Below are 16,287 nucleotides of genomic sequence, written 5' to 3'. Positions count from 1 at the left end.
TTTCTAAGGCAGGTCTAGCACTGATGAACTTCCTCAGCTTCTGTTTGTCTGGGAAACTATTTCTCCTTCTAATCTGAATAATATAGCTGACAGTTTTTATCTTTAAATATTTTGAGTTTGTCAGGTCATTCCAGTCTGTCCTGGCTTGTCCTTAGTCATCAAAATTAGGATTCTCCATGTTCTTATCTGCTCTTTTCTCATTCCCATATCCTACTGTCTACCAAATCTTATCACTCTGATCTCATAAATACCTTTATTACTGCCTCTGTTTCCACAGGACCTACCTCAATTCAGAGCCTCATCTCTTGCCTGGCTAATTCCCACTCTTCCTTCAGGTCTCACCCTAAATACCACTTCCTCGAGGATACCTTCTCTAACTCCACGATTTAAATCTGTTGTTAATATTTGTACTTCACGCTGTTTACCTATTTTTCAATAGGTATTTATCTGCTTGTTATATTTAATGTTTGCTTCCTTCAATAGAAAGTTTCGTAAAGGTCACTGTTTCATATTTTGGCTACTGTTGTATCTTCATTGTGTCTGACACATAATAGGTACAAAATATATATTTGTCGAATGACTAAATAACATCCTTAGAAGAACCTTTAGCTAGTTTGCCTACCTCCAAGAAGGCTTACACACACACACACACACACACACACACACACACACACACACACACACACACACACACACACACACACACACACACACACACACACACACACACACACACACACACACACACACACACACACACACACACACACACACACACACACACACACACACACACACACACACACACACACACACACACATCCTCTACCCCCAACGAATGTATCATACTTCTGTCAAAGTGCAGAAATGATGGTTTTGTTCTTTTTTCCCTTTGGAGAAGTTCATATTCTTCAAAATTATATACAGCCTTGTTTTCCTAACACATGAGACTTATCTCTTAAGCACAGCCACTGTTGACTAGTTGTTCTAGCTGTGTCAAACTCCTGGCTTCTAGTATACATAAATCATGTTTTTTCTTACATGCCTTTGCATATATGCTAGTCACCTAGCCTGAATTCTACCTTGTACCTAATCAACACCTACAAGGGTTTATTTCCCTTTCCAAGCTTTCTCCCTTGGTGCCATTTCTTCCTTTCCTCAAAAGGTAATGATACCCTCTTCTGTACTCTTATACATTGTACTCATTTTATACATTGTAGTTGCTTGTTTTATAATTCATTCTGTATTTAATGTTTTCCTATTTATTTATGAGTTATTGATGAAAGATAGGTAAATGTTGTTATAATTGATTATATGATTATGTGTGCCTTGCATTTCAGATTTTGTTAGTGGAGCATTAAATAAATTTAAATCTAACAGGACACCTTCTATTACACCTCAACAGGAAAGAATTGGTATGTATTATATATTTTTATTTAATTGGACATTTATACATGTACATTATGGGCTTCCCTGTTGGCTCAGATGGTAAAGAATCTGCCTGCATTCGGGAGACCCGGTTCTATCCCTGGGTCTGGTAGACACCCTGGAGAAGGGAATGGCACCTGACTTCAGTTCTCGCCTGGAGAATCCCATGGACAGAGGAGCCTGGTGGGCCACAGTCCATGGGGTCACAAAGAGTCAAACATGACTGAGCAACTAACAGTTTCACACTTTCATGTATATTATTCAGAAATTAATTGTGATAGTAATTACCTGATTTATTTTGTTTAATCAATTCCAACTGTAATTTTTAGTGGAGATATTGTACTATAATATTGTATTATGACATTGGATGTATATGTGATTACATATATAATTACATTGGATATATTGAACCTAATATTGTAGGTAAGGATTTATTTTAGTCTGTGTTTGTTTGTTTAATTTTCTTTTTTTTCTTTTGAACTTTTAATTTTGTATTGGGGTATAGCCAATTAACAATGTTGTGATAGTTTCAGGTGAACAGCTAAGGGACTCAGCCATATATATACAATATTTTAGTCTATTATATCTGTGATCTTCTAAGTCATGTTCTTCATTTGCAAGTTGGATGCTACTGAACATGTAAGACTGAAAAACTCAATCTCATTTTTATTCTAGAACCACAAAGTTATTAGTATTTGTTCCAGTTTTTTACTTTGATTTGCATGTGGCTAAAATTATTTAACCTGGTAATAGAAAATTTGATTGTTTCATTTTCTAAATTGAAGACATTAATTGGTTAATAGTTATTATGAAAAGCAAAAATATTTAGATTAGTTTTTGTTTCAGCTATTACTAAGAATCTTGCCTCTTTACAGCTTGACTTTTTATTTTAAGTAATTGCATAGTGTTAATTTAGTTATTAACGTATTTTGATAATGCTAATGTAAACATCCCCCGATTTTTGGTTAGTTTTAAGTAATAGCTTTATAAGAAAAAATTATATGAAGTGTTTGTATTTTATCAACTCTGGGAGAAAAAACAAATTTTTTTTTCAGCCCAGCTATCCGTTTCACCAACAATTCTTACACCAAATGCTAAGCGTAAACTGCCGGTAGATTCTCATGGTTTCTCAAGTAAGAAGAGGAAGTCCATCAAGCACAATTTTAACTTTGAGTTGTTGCCAAGTAATCTCTTCAGTAGCAGTTCTACACCAGTACCAGGTAACAAATAGAATTTGTATAAGTGGATTATAACCATTAACATGAGTGCTTATTCTGGGCAAAGTGCTATTTCATAATAATTCCTTTAGGAGGCAGATTTTATTCTCTGTTTTATCAAATCTCTGAATTTTGTAAAGTCCCCTAACTTTTAAAATAGACAGTGTGGTTCAGTATAATTAATGTGTATGTGTGTGTGTTTTACTGCCTTGCCTGTTGAAAGCTATGGGTCACTGTGAATAGAAATAGTACTGGTGCTCGGGTTTTACCTGATTGAATGTCCTGAATTCTACTTTAGTTACTTCTGGATCTATGACTGTGACTAGATTGCTGCCTTCTGTTGAATTGAGGTCCCCAGCATTTGAGTGTCTCTGAATTCAGAGTTGGGGTGTTACCACTAATGTAATCATTGTGGGTTAGTTGGGGGACAGGTAGTATTTTTAGTTTTATACTCAAGTAGCTTTTATAAAAAGCCTTAAAAGCTTTAACACCATTCCTTATGGCATGGTTTCCACATCCCTTTACCTGCGTGGTCATTTTATTCTGAATGAACTGCAAGTTCCTTAATGTGGCCAACCAGAGCCTCCAGAGAAAAATAAAATCACACTAATTTGAACACCAGGTTGTTGTTAGCGTGATCTTGGATTGGCTTGGCTCCTTTGGCATGTATGTGTAGAATACAAGTTGGTTCATGTTAAACTATGATCAACCCAAAATGAAATGAAGCTCTAAGCCCAGTCTTCCATCGCATATTTGTCTCACATTTAGTCAAAATGTGAGTGGTCTCAGATTCTTTTAGATTTTCTTTGTTTTCAGACAATGTTAAGAGTTCTACTTTGAATTTGTTAGCTGGATTATGAGGTCTTCTTCCCCAAAGCCTCTGTTTTGTTTCTGTTATCCAAAAGCTTTACATTTTACTTGTCTGTTTTATTTTAAAAGGTGAACAGAATAGCAACTTGTTCTCTGTAGTCCTTCAGGTTCTCTGTGGTTCATTTAAGTGTAATGATAAGAACTCTGAAGCTATGTCTGTAGTTCTTGCAGTGTTTACAGGTTGGAGATACAAACTTTAACTTGGTATATTTTTAATGTTCAGAGAGTTTTCCAGTTTGGAGGACTATTTCCAAATGGCAGATGTGCATTGGAGTTCTTCTTGCCTTTGTTTATTAGCAATACAATATCTTCCCCAGGAAACAAACCTCCTTCTCTCCAAGCTTCTGACCCTAGAATAAAGCTACCCGAGTCACATTTGATTTATCATATTGCCTCCAAGCTTTTTTTTTTTTTTTTAAGGCAAATGCACCCAAAAAGTCACTGTAATGGATAACTCTGGGGACCTGTGTAAATTCTTCATCAATACCAGTGAGAAGTTTAGAGGGTTCACGTTCACCGAGTGTATCCTGGGCAATATTCAAGTACAAGTCAAATGTATATGGAGCCTTTGCTCATAACTCATAATACTTTTCCCCTAATTTTTTTCATTATAGTTGGTTTCATGATATAGTGTTAAATAACTTTATCAAAATGAGCAGTTGTTAGCACAGAACATGGCAGTAACCATTTGGTTAGATGTGTGTTATGGGTCATCAGTTTTGTCAAAAATGTTGGACAAATTACACTCTAGAGTCAGGTTGGCTAGCAGGTGCATACTGCATACTCAGACACTAAACTGTTTTTCAGTAGTTCATTTTTGACAATATCATTAATTAATCTTATGCACCAGGTTCTGTGCTAGACATCTTATATACATTATAGCAATACTTACATTCACCATAAAAATCCAAATTTAGAGCCTAAAGCCATTTAGTAAGTGGTGGACAAACTCAAAGTCTGTCTCAAAAGCTTATTTCTCTAAACTGCAACAGTGCCCACCTCTCCCTTGTAAGTAAGTATTGAGTTTAAGTAAAACTCTTAATATAAAAATAATGTTTAATCTGACCTTTAATTGGCAACTAAAAAGAAATTGATACTTTTTTTTCTTTTTTAGTTAACTTGGGTTATTTGATCCTTGAAGATTCTAACCAGAAATTATGTGATTTTGTTGTTGTTTAGGGGTGGAAATTAAGACTTTAAATCTAATTGCTGTTAATATTTTATACTTTGAAAAGAAAATAAGTATGTATGGTCTATCACATGTGGTTGTTTTTATAGTTTACTGTGATACAAGCCCGGAAGGGTCATCTCAGAGTTCATTCTCTCCTGTCGCCATCAGTGGAAACCATTTGATCAGTACAAATGTGCTAAGGCGAAGTAAAAGGCTTGCGAGCAAAAAAGTTTGCAGGTAAGTTATCCAGGTTGGGTAAAAATTTGATATATATACTTAAAAAATATTTTGTCTTTCTATTGAGAATCATATTTGAATAATAATTTTTTTAAATCCCCTTTGCCTTTATAGTCATTAATCTAGGACCTATCCTCCAGAGAAAGATTGCTAATTTAAGTCCATTTTGCCTGTTTAAAATCCTATTTTATGTTGATGTGGGTAATTTTTAAATTTCCTGTTAATATAAAAAGCTAGTCTAATGATTCTGGTTTATAAGTGACTAAACTTGTGATCAACAGGAAAGATCATTTTTTTATACATGAACACATTGTATAGTGTCTTAAACCTAAAAAATTATTACTCTATTCAGTTACTAAATGTGATTTGCTCTGGGCTTTCAAACTTTATTTTGTAGGAATTCCTCTAGTTCTTATGCTGTAAACTGATGTTTTTAATTTCGCTCTTTCTAGGGTGGAATCAGGAAAAGCAGGCTGCTTCTCTCCTAAAATCAGCCGTAAAGAAAAGGTTCGAAGATCTCTTCGTTTGAAATTTAATCTAGGGAAAAATAGCAAAGATGGAGTAAGTGTCTTTCACCATTTCACTACTATTTATATTAGTGTAAAGCTGAAGACTTGATGCTAAAAGACCCTCTCAACCCTGTCTCTTCTCCATCTACTGCCCTGTTTTCAACTCTTCTTCATACCAAGCATTTACACTTGAGTTGTTATCTCCAGTTCCTCCTTTTCTATCCTCCTGAAATCAATTCCAGTGACGCTTTCATCCCCAAATCTCACTGAAATAGATCTCACAAGATTACTCATGAATTCAGCACTGTTCAAACAGGTGGACAAATATGAGTTCTTATTAGACTCAACCCATCAGCAACATGTAACCCAGCTAATGACTTGCTCTTCTTTCGCATATTTTCTTTCCTCGCTTCAGGGACAATTTAGTCTTTTGATTTGCTTCCTTCTTTGCCAGTTAATTTTCTGATTCCTTTATATTGGAGTACCCAAAGCTTTGCTCTTGGATTTCTTTTCTTACTCCACTCACTCAAGGTGATCATCAGCTCTAACTATCATGTATTTACTTAGGACTTCGAATTTGTGTCTCTAGCCCAAATTGGTCTCCTGAACAACTTAACTGCGTAACGTTTACCTATTTGACCTCCCAGTTAGGAGGTCCTGACATCTTAATAGAGCTCCTGAGATGCACTTCACCACTGTTATTTCTCCACTCCTCCCTCTCTCCCCAACCCATGCTTCTACCTGCAGTCTTTGCCATTTCAGTCATGGCAACTTATTCTTCCAAGCCCTTAGGCCAAAAGCCATGCAGACATTCTGGACCCCTCACTTTGTCTCACACATACCATCTAAACCATTAGGGAGTCCTGTCTAACTTCTGCTTCCAGAGTCTATCCAGACTGACCACTTTTCACAGCACTTTATTTCTAACCTTTTAAGTTATGTCATTTAAAACTTGGATTACTACAATAAGTTCCTACTACCTGCTTCTACTTTGCTGCAGTACTAGAGCCAAAATTATCCCCTAAAAAGCAGAGTTAAGTCATGTCACCCCTCTTTTCAGAACCCTCCAGTGGCTCCCTGCTTCACTCTCAGGAAAAAAAAAAAAAGTCAAAGTTCTTACACTGACTTGCAGTGCTGCACATGGTCTGTTCCTGGCCTCCCTCTTGAAGCTCTCCTCCCACCACCCTCCCCTGCTCATCTGACTTCATTCACTTTTGCCTCTTTGTGATTTCTTCAATGTGCCAGACCTTGCTTCAGCGTTAGAGGCTGCAGTGGCATTTTTCTCTCCCTGGAATGTTCATTCCCCTTATACCTGCATGACTCTCGCTTTGTTTTCTTTACTCACAAGTCATCTTCAGATCAATGTATGTAAAATTGTACCTTCCCCTGGACACAAAAAATTATACCCCCACCCTTCACCACTCCATATCCTTTTTACCCTGTTTTACTTTTCCTTCTAGCACTTTTCATCTTATGTATTGTATATTATACATTATAATTTATTGTCTATCTTACTCTGGTCTAAATCTCCCCTTCAAGAATGTAAATTCCATGAGGGTAAAATTTTGGTCTGTTTTTATTTTCTTTCACTCTTGTGAACATCCTGGGCACAGAATCACCACAAAAAAAAATTTTTTAAGCTAATGTATGAGACTATTTTTGTTTTAGATCATAATATATCCACTAATAGCCAGTCAAATGCTTATAATTTCCATCAGCATGCATGCAAATATATTGTTTGCTATAAAATTATTCCTAAATTATATATATCTACCTTTTAAAATTAGCTATAGAGGATTTTGATAACTACAAAACAATAGTTTACCTTAATATATTGAATTAACTAGGTTTATTTCTTAACCAAAACTTTTTCAATTTTTTCTGTACAGAATGAGTGTTCTGGTGTTAATAGATCTGAAAATGTTGGTCGACGACTTGCAAATCAACAAAGTTTAAAAAATAGGATTGAATCTGTAAAAACAGGTCTGCTTTTTAGCCCAGATACTGATGCAAGATTAACAAAGAAAGGTATGTTTACATGATATTGGTAGAGTTTTACTCCAAAAACCTACTTTTTTTTTTTTTTCTTTAGTTTTCTTTCCTTTGTATTGAGATAATTGACATATAACCTTTAGTTGCTTTTTTAATGATAAAATGTATTAAGTACTTTACTGTTATAGAAACTGAAAATTCATGTTTGAATGGTGAAAATATCTGAATTGGAGTGTATTTTTGTATGAACAATTGGATCTTTACAATGTAAATACAAAAATGTTTAATATTTCTACATTAAAAAGTTACTTTTTTTGTATTGACTTGTCATTTTTTATCCACACTTTAAACTTTTTATTTTGTATTGGAGTATAGCCAAATAACAATGTTGTGGTAGTTTCAGGTGAGCGGCAAAGGGACTCAGCCATACATAAACATATATATCACAAAAAATTATTTTTAATACAAATTAATTTATCGAAATTAATGCTTAGTATTTAATTTATCATGTATTTGAATAACATTTCAAAAGTAAGTCAAATATAAGTTTAAAAACACTGAACTGCTTTATTTTAGGTTCGAAAAAGATCAGTAAGTCGGAGGAAAACTTATTAACTCCAGAGCGACTAAGTGGAACAAATTACCGGATGTCTTGGATAGGACCTAGTAATTCAGATTTTCAAGAAGTAGATGGAAATGAAGCTTCTCCAATAGACGGAACTCTTGAAGTGGAGAACTCTTGTTTGGAGCCTGAAATGATGGTTGAAAAGTCCCCTGGTAGCTCATATGAGCTTATCCCTCCTAATGTACACAGTGAGCACCATAACAACATAACTGGCAGCTCTCTTAGTGGTGATGAAAATAACTTGACCACAGAGACTGTGGTGAAAATTCAGAAAGCATTTGCTGAATCTGGAAGTAATCTTCATGCATTGATAAATCACAAGCAGTCATCATTAACTAATGTGGAGAAAGTAAAATTCAATGAAACATCTTCTACCAAAGGTAGCCCAGAGAAAAATCTCTTGAAAACTAATTTGACTGTGATAGAATCAAATGGACACCGTACCAGTAATGATGAAAATAGCTTTTCAGAAAGAGACTTCTCACTACATCAGCCTCAAAAATCGGATAGAGAAGCCACTATAAACTGTTACTCAACTCAGATGAAGATACAACTAGAAAACAACATTCATTTGAATATACCAAAAGATTATTTAAGCAAGCGGGAGTTGCCCAGTGATGAACATGTAAGGAAACAAGAGTCCCCAGGGGATACCCTCACTGCTAAATTAAAGGAGAATGAAAATTTGATTGAAGAGAACTTACTGAAACGCACAGCTTCTGGGGAGGTTGTGGCTAGCACCTCTTCCTCAGAACAGAGCACGTGCAGTAGCACAAACCTGTCAAAACCTCGTCCTGTGGGAATCATTAAACAGCAGTCCCTGGTGGAAACACGTGATGAGATGGTTTCTGAATGTTTACAAGTGACAGAGCATGGAAGGGTTTCAGACCACATACAGTGGTTTAACAAGCTTTCTTTAAATGAACCAAATAGGACAAAAGTTAAGTCACCTCTTAAGTTTCAGCGTACACCTGTCCGTCAGTCAGTGAGAAGAATCAGTTCTTTGTTGGAGTATGGTGGACATCCTCCAAGGTGTAAATTAGCAAGTCTTGGTGATACTGCTTCTCCTCTGGTTAAATCAGTGAGCTGTGAGAGTGCTCTTCCCTCTTGTGTAGAAAGTATGACAAAAGATTCCTCCCTTCCATGTACCAGATCAGGTCCTAAAGAACAGAAGTCTACATCTTGCAAGCAGTCAAATATTGATATGATTTCAAAATCAAGCATGGAGGTAACTTCTACATCTTTCTTACAAATGAAGAGGCACCCAAACTCTGTGAATGCTTCTCTTGGGTCCACCAGAGTTTGTAAACAAGAAGTGATATCTAATAGCCAAATTAAGGTTCCCTTGGATGATCTAACAAACCATGATAGAGTAAAATCTATTGTAAGTAATGATAAGGTCTTTCTCCCTGGCGTAAGCAGAAGGGTCCTTAGAAAACCATCAGAAAAAGAGAGGATCTGGTATAAAGGTTCTCCAAAAAATCCTATTGGAAAAATTCAACTACTACCAGCAAGTAAACCTGTAGACTTGTAATTGGTAAATGTTGTACTTGTCATTAATGTATATAAAATTATCAATTGGTGACATGACTTGCAAGGTAATTGACGTGTTTGTAGCTCAGGATGATTGTTATGTGATGAATTTAATTTCATTGCACAAGCAACTTGAATTCTTGTTTTTCTTAATTATGGCAATATTTAAGCTATATTTAATTTTATTGTGATCTCTTAAAGCAGAGGTTACACTTTACTTTTTTAAAGAAATCGTTGACTGGGTTTATAAGAAGTTAATTTTTGAAAATTGGATGAATTTTATTTTTTAACATGTGAGAGAATGGAATGAGTTGTGCTGATTTCTTGTTACTCCTAAGTCAGATGAGGTTTCTCCAAGAAATCTCAACACATAGAGGGAGAGATAAGCCCTGCAGGTCTTATTTCTCAAATTTCATTAATGTTCAGTGTCTTTAAAAATCCCTAGAAATTAATTTGCTTCAATAGCATTTTAATCCTTTATTCCTTTGGGATGTAATTAGGTTTATATTGCCCATAGATGTGACAGTGTGTTCCCCTGAACTAAGAATAATGGCCAATGCAGAATGATGATGACTCAAGTGTTCTCATATAGTATGAGGCTGCAGAAATAACGGATGACTTTTAAGCCATACTATATTTTTAAAGTTAATTTGCACAAATACATTTGTATCTGTTTTATCCAATATAGAATTTAAAATTTTTTAAGAAGGAGTAATTAAGCTTGGAAGATTTTAATCAAAGTGATTGCTTGTACGCAGATGCTTGGTTTAAGACTTTGAAGTAGTTGATGCTCCTCTGTACATTTACCTTGGATTCTTACAAGAACCTGTGATGGTTTTGTCATATGTGTAAATGTTATTTATTTAGCATAGACATTAAAGATAACTTTCTGGAAAATGACTTGTCTGAGACTCTTAATAAAATTCAAAGTACCTTTTAGAATTTGATTCAAATCGTCAAGCTAATCTATCTAAATTGATATTTAAATTATTAGAAATAACAAAGTTTTAAGGACAGAATACTATCAACAGTAGAGTGTATTTAAGTTTTAGAAGAAGGAATATGCATGCAGAATCAGTCACTAAAGATAGTTTTGCAGGTCAGGTGTTAGAATGCCACATTCAAAGGTGAGGGCAGAACAGAACCACACTGCACACCACTCAGAACAACCAGGCAATATGAATATGTGGGAGGAATTTAAAGTCATCGGAGGCTTGCTTTACCAAGTCCTCCTTGATAGCAGTATATCTTATTTAAAAGCCATTTCCTATTTCTATAATCACTACCTAGGAATTGACCCTTTCTCAGAATTAGGAAGTATAATATAAAGACTAATATCTATAGATAGAAACATCATGTTTATCTGACATCAAAACAGGTTTTTAATACAGGTATGCATTTCTGTTGATGATATTTCTGATAGTAAGTAGATAAAGGAAATATTCTTAAATTCTGAGATGTTTGTTGTTGCAAGCAGTTTTTTTTAACTTTATTTTTAAAAATCCATTAATGTCCTTTGATTTCCATGGGAGTTGGTGAAATGTTGAATTGGAAGCCTAATTCAGTAATAAGACAAGAAATTAACTGTACAAATCACCTGAATCAGTGGATTTTCTGAGAGACTAATCATTAATAATAAAAGATATTTATTAAAAAAAAAAAAGCTACCCACATGTCACTCCATTTTTTGTTAGCTGAAGGCTGCAGTACAGAGTGCAAAGCTTGGAGATGTGGTAACTTGGAGAGATGGGAAAGTTGAGTTTTAGACTTGATTTAGTATTCATGTTTTCATTTTTTATTATACAACATAATGTTTTTAATCTCATGGGGATATTTAATCAAATGATATACAAACATACGTAAAAGTCCGAGCATGTGCAGTAACTCCAAAAACTATTTTCATTTTATTCTTACAAGTAAATAAAAATCTAATATTAATTTGGTTATTATGGGCAACAAACAATTCAGTTATACACAGAACTTAATAGACAGCTTGGCAACATTCTAAAATCACTACAAATTTTTGATACAAGATTTTGAAAATCATCAAGCCCAGGACATACAATGTTTTGTTTTTAAAATATAAAATTTCACATGAAGAATGAACAGTGTATTTTGGTCAGATTTCCATTCAACACAAAGGCAGTCAATTATTATAATGGCGTTTCTGTTTTTCCAGGCACAAAATGAAGATAAGACTGAAATGTTAAAGTAAAATTTAGAATTGGAAAAAACCCTCATTATGTGTGAATAATAAATATTAAACTCCAGCATGGTCTTTAAGCCTAGAACCAATGGGCAATAATATATTTGTTATTTTGCACTGTTAGCATGCACTGAAATAAAAAGCTTGACGCACAAGAGCATCCATGGAAGAGAAGGTGCTCAGAAGGAGGTTGGCTTCAAACCAAAAGGTCATGGATGAATTTTGCAGGCCCCTTCTTCATTGCATAAAGTTGCTGTAGATGATAATGGATTTGGGGACAGAACAAGGGTACAGAATTCTGGATATTAACCTCATCAAGGTATTTACTCTGGGATCTCCAAGTACTTTACTCATCCCCAGTCTTGATGAAAGAAATTGAAATACTTATATTCATCATATGGTTTTACATTTCAATTCTTGTGTTTGAGAAGAATAAAAATGGATACACTTTCCAATGTGCAGAGAGTATGATTTCTCTTCAGGCAAAAGAAATCTTACTTGATAGCTGGTGTGGAAGTTTAGAAATAACATTCAGAACTAATATTCCTAGAGATTTTCATGTGGTTTTGGTTTATCACTAACAGAAATTTAGAGCATCTTGTATTAAATATCTCCATAGTTTTCCTGCTCAATGAAAAGTCTTCTGAAAGCACTCAATATACCTGATCACTGCCATCATTAAATGTTCTTAAGGCCTCAATTTGTGTTTGTCTCTCCTATCAGTGCCCCAGTCCCTGTTTCCTCTTAAAGCTAAAAGACGTTTAAAAAGCTGAAAGGTGACAAAATTGAAGGTGTGCTATTGCGAATGAAGGACAAAAGTGGGGAGGCAATCTAGCACATTGTTTAGATAATTGCTTGAGAAAAGGTTGATTACTGCCATAGGGGTCGACAGAGGAAGGCGGCCTCGGGGAGATGTGTATGTGGAATGCGTGGGCGGAAGGCCCCCAGCTTCTGGGGAGTCCTGGCCAGGCAGCCTCCACCTGCTGGAGGAGGGACGGGGCGGGGCTAAGATGAGGAGGGAGGTGACGCACGAGCGACCCAGATCGCCCTGCTTCTCGCCCGACCCTCACTGAGGCCCAGACCGCGGCAGGCTCCTCCGGCTGCAACTCGGTGAGTCCTTCGCTGATGCCAGCTCAGATCTCGGCCTGACGCCCACCCCAGACGGACGGGTTCTTCGCGATCGGGAGTGGGGGAGGGCGTCCTGCTGAAATCCTTGAGCCGGAGGCTGGGGGCAGACAAAGGATGGGTGCGAAAATCGGAAGGTTGGCTCTAAATGAGAGGGCAAGAGTCCGGAGGAAGAAGGTTGGGTAGCTCATCAAATCTGAACGATGCTGGCTGGGGGTGTAAATGAAACAAAGACATCCTGCGTGCACAGCCCGGGAGGGAAAGACGGCGATGGCCGGAGAGGTGGGTGCCTGCCTCTGGCCTTTTGGTCAGATTGCGGGCTCTGCTGTCTCAGCTCTTTGTAGAACGAGGTTTTACATCTGAGAGTGGCTTCTTAAAAGCCTTTCCTTTACAGAAATAGAATTTGGGGGTTATGAATATTTCCGTTTCAGGGGAGAAATGCACGCCACCACCATCTCCGCTGGCTCCCAGAGAAGGATGGGCAGAAGAGGGTTTGCAGGGCCCCTGCCTGAGGTGTCCGCCCTAAGGTCCAGCAGCTGCAGAAGGAATCTGTGTGAATATTTGTTCTCTTGTTCTGCAGGCTTCTGGTTGCAGAGAAGCCAACGTTCAGGACAGGTTGACTCCCCAGACTTTCACCTTCTCTTTCACTTGTTCTGTTTTCTCTCATCACCTTTCGATTCCCCCAATTCCAACCTCCAGAACAGTGAGGTAATATTGCCAACCTAATAACAGCAATCTGGGGGGCTCTGCCCAGCGCTGTTCTCAGTGCTGTTGCATGTGCTCCCACACTACTCCTCACAGTGACCCTAAAAGACAGATGCTTTTCTCATCCCTTTTTACAGAGAAGGAAGCTGAGGCATTTGCCCACGATCCCCTGCTCTCATTTGGTGCAGCAAGCAGCCCTCATCTTCCTTCCCAGATTGCAGGGCAGGCCTGAGCTATGTATATCTTCATCCCCACTCAGGATCGCAAATGTATTCCATGTTTGCTAAGCTAAGATGGTCTCTTCTACCAGCCCCAAGCTTTCTGTGCCTCTTTACCATGTGTGTCTTCCACCTCCTTCCCGTGAGCCTTTTCCTCCCCAGGACTAGGAAAGCCATGATGTCACTCTCCTTCTCCCTTTCTCAAGATTGAAGCAAAGTTTTGTTGTTTGTTTTTGTTTAAAAGAAGGAGAGAGTGGCGGAGTAGGAATGGTGCAGAACTTCCAGAGAGCTAAGAGGACAGTAAAAAATGACAGAACTGCCATTATAGTCTAGTCTTCCCCAGGATGTGAGGACACAGGAAACTGGCAACCTTGGACAGTTTTGTTTCTTTAATACCTTCTCACAGCTGATGGCCAGGGTAGTGTAGACGCGTAAGGCCTAAGCAAACCCTTAAAAATTTCCATCGTAGTCTCTCCCTGGGCGGTCCTTGAATCACTCCCTGGAGTGATCGCATGACTGCATCATCACAGTTGATGATTGTGGCCAATCGATCGATGTGTGGTCTTTTTTTCTACAGGTTAAAAATGGTCTCCAGGATGGTCTCTACCATGCTGTCTGGTCTGGTGTTATGGCTGACGTTTGAATGGACTCCAACAGCTGCTTATAGCCCAAGGACCCCAGACCGGGTCTCAGAAACAGATATCCAGAGGCTGCTCCATGGCGTGATGGAGCAGCTGGGCATTGCCAGGCCACGGGTAGAGTACCCAGCTCACCAGGCCATGAACCTTGTGGGCCCACAGAGTATTGAAGGTATTTACTGTGTTCTGCCAGTTAGCAGTTTCTATCATTGCTGTTGTTCAGTTGCTAAGTTGTGTCTGATTGTTTGCAACTCCATGGACTGCAGCACACCAGGCTTCCCTGTCCTCCACTATTAGCAGTTTCTATTAGCAGTAAAATAATTAATACATATTGAAGAAACTCTACTTTCTCCCTGCTTTCCCTTTCTCCTTATACTATGCAGCATAGATATGCAGACAGACACATAAGAATATAAGTCCTGTGAGAACAGCGACCTTATCTAATTCACAGCTGTAGCCCTAGCATCTAGCACAAAGCCTGATACATTAGTATTTATCAAGTGAATGAAGAAGCATCTAGCGTTGTCACTAAAAAAAGATTAGAACCCAGATCCCACATCTTCTCCCAAACTGATCTTTGGGAAATTGTATCCCCAGCTGCCTACCTCTGAGCCACTGCCAGCCGGTATTTGTAAAAGATTTTCAAAATATAGGACCTAAAGGATCTGATCTGATTCTTAAGGAGGACATCAGATAAACCCAGAAGGAGCCAATGATGTACTGGCATTAAGAGTTTATGTCAAAAACTTAAAAAATATATCTTAAAATATAACGAATGTTAATTTAATTGTTTCATGGTGGTAAGACCATTGCCCCCTTGAGTTTTCCTGAGTTTCTGGCAATATAGTTGTAATACTTTTATTAGAAAGTGGTACTTTTTTGCTTAGCGCTTTATTTATAGAGAATTGGAGTCTAGGTCTTGAGCAGCTCTTAAGAGCAGGTGCCTTATTTCCATGCCTGGCTTTATATCTCTGATTCTGAATGTTCTCTTTGCATTGAGGTGGAGCCCTAAAGCTGGAGCATGGTTAATTTTGTTTGAACACAAGAGAGCACTTCAGGGGCTTGTGCACAGGAGTGGTTCTGAAGAAAACATGTGAGTTCTTTCTCTGCGTTTTGTCAAAACGCACATCCAGCAAGTGCTATTTCCTCTGCATCAATTTTGTATAATTTTGCCTCAGTCTATAATTTCTTACAACAGCTATCTGCCTTGGGGGTCCAGAGAATGCCATGAATATTGTTGACATATGATTCTCATTTCTGTCATGTTACCCATAGTTCTAAACCACTGAGTAAACTAACTCCGTGGGATTGTTGTCTATGTGGCTGACATTTGATTTCAGGAGTGGATTAATGCAGATTTCTTGAATCAAAAGCATGCCAGCCTAGCACAGGGCTTGAGGTGGAACAAATCAGACAGAGCTTCACACCACCCCTTCTGCGGTGAATCTAAATCCTGCCCAGCACCTGCTGCCACCTCTGGCTTCAAACACACCTACCCATTTCAGACCAGCTCTTTCAAGACAGTGAATATCTGCCCCTTTAACCATAAGTGCTGTTTAGTTACCCAGCTGTTGTCATGGAGACAGTTTCCCAGGTTTCCGTTAATATTGGAAGCCTGATCGTCTGTGCAGAAAAGAAACAGCAAATCCCTGGACATCAGCAGCCTGTGTTTATCCAGAGCCTCCTTACCTTCACTCAGTAGCCAGCTGTTTGGCACCTGCTCTGTGCCAGCCACTGTGCAAGAGGCTCTGAGACAGCTCTGTTCTAGAGGATTCTTGTCTGGGATTAGGGGCTAGGAGAGGTGATTACAGTG

General features: G+C 37.7%; 2 protein-coding genes across 6 annotated transcripts in view; both read left to right on the top strand.

Annotated features, from left to right (window-relative positions):
* The window catches only part of ARHGAP11A (Rho GTPase activating protein 11A), a 130,356-nt gene extending 118,527 nt beyond the window's left edge, over positions 1 to 11,829 (top strand). For 3 of the 4 annotated variants that reach the window (XM_081507085.1, XM_081507083.1, XM_081507086.1), the window contains 6 exons: positions 1,341 to 1,415; positions 2,484 to 2,648; positions 4,794 to 4,923; positions 5,376 to 5,484; positions 7,322 to 7,460; positions 8,001 to 10,479. In XM_081507085.1, coding sequence (XP_081363211.1) covers positions 1,341 to 1,415; positions 2,484 to 2,648; positions 4,794 to 4,923; positions 5,376 to 5,484; positions 7,322 to 7,460; positions 8,001 to 9,583 — 2,201 coding nt within the window. In that variant the 3' untranslated portion in view covers positions 9,584 to 10,479. Of the gene's footprint in view, positions 1 to 1,340; positions 1,416 to 2,483; positions 2,649 to 4,793; positions 4,924 to 5,375; positions 5,485 to 7,321; positions 7,461 to 8,000; positions 10,480 to 11,761 lie in introns of those variants that run through there. The other variant, XM_081507084.1, reaches the window with a different exon arrangement.
* A 1,037-nt stretch (positions 11,830 to 12,866) lies between these two features.
* The window catches only part of SCG5 (secretogranin V), a 56,675-nt gene continuing 53,254 nt past the window's right edge, over positions 12,867 to 16,287 (top strand). For both annotated transcript variants that reach the window (XM_081507087.1, XM_081507088.1), the window contains exons 1-2: positions 12,867 to 12,898; positions 14,414 to 14,646. In XM_081507087.1, coding sequence (XP_081363213.1) covers positions 14,421 to 14,646 — 226 coding nt within the window. In that variant the 5' untranslated portion in view covers positions 12,867 to 12,898; positions 14,414 to 14,420. The remainder of the gene's footprint in view (positions 12,899 to 14,413; positions 14,647 to 16,287) is intronic.

This window comes from Giraffa tippelskirchi, chromosome 7 (assembly GCF_054371585.1).
Source record: "Giraffa tippelskirchi isolate mGirTip1 chromosome 7, T2T-mGirTip1v1.2.pri, whole genome shotgun sequence".
NCBI classification, from domain to species: Eukaryota; Metazoa; Chordata; class Mammalia; order Artiodactyla; family Giraffidae; genus Giraffa; species Giraffa tippelskirchi.
The sequence above is the reverse complement of the archived record's forward strand: the minus strand, read 5'-3'. Positions and strand labels throughout refer to the sequence as shown.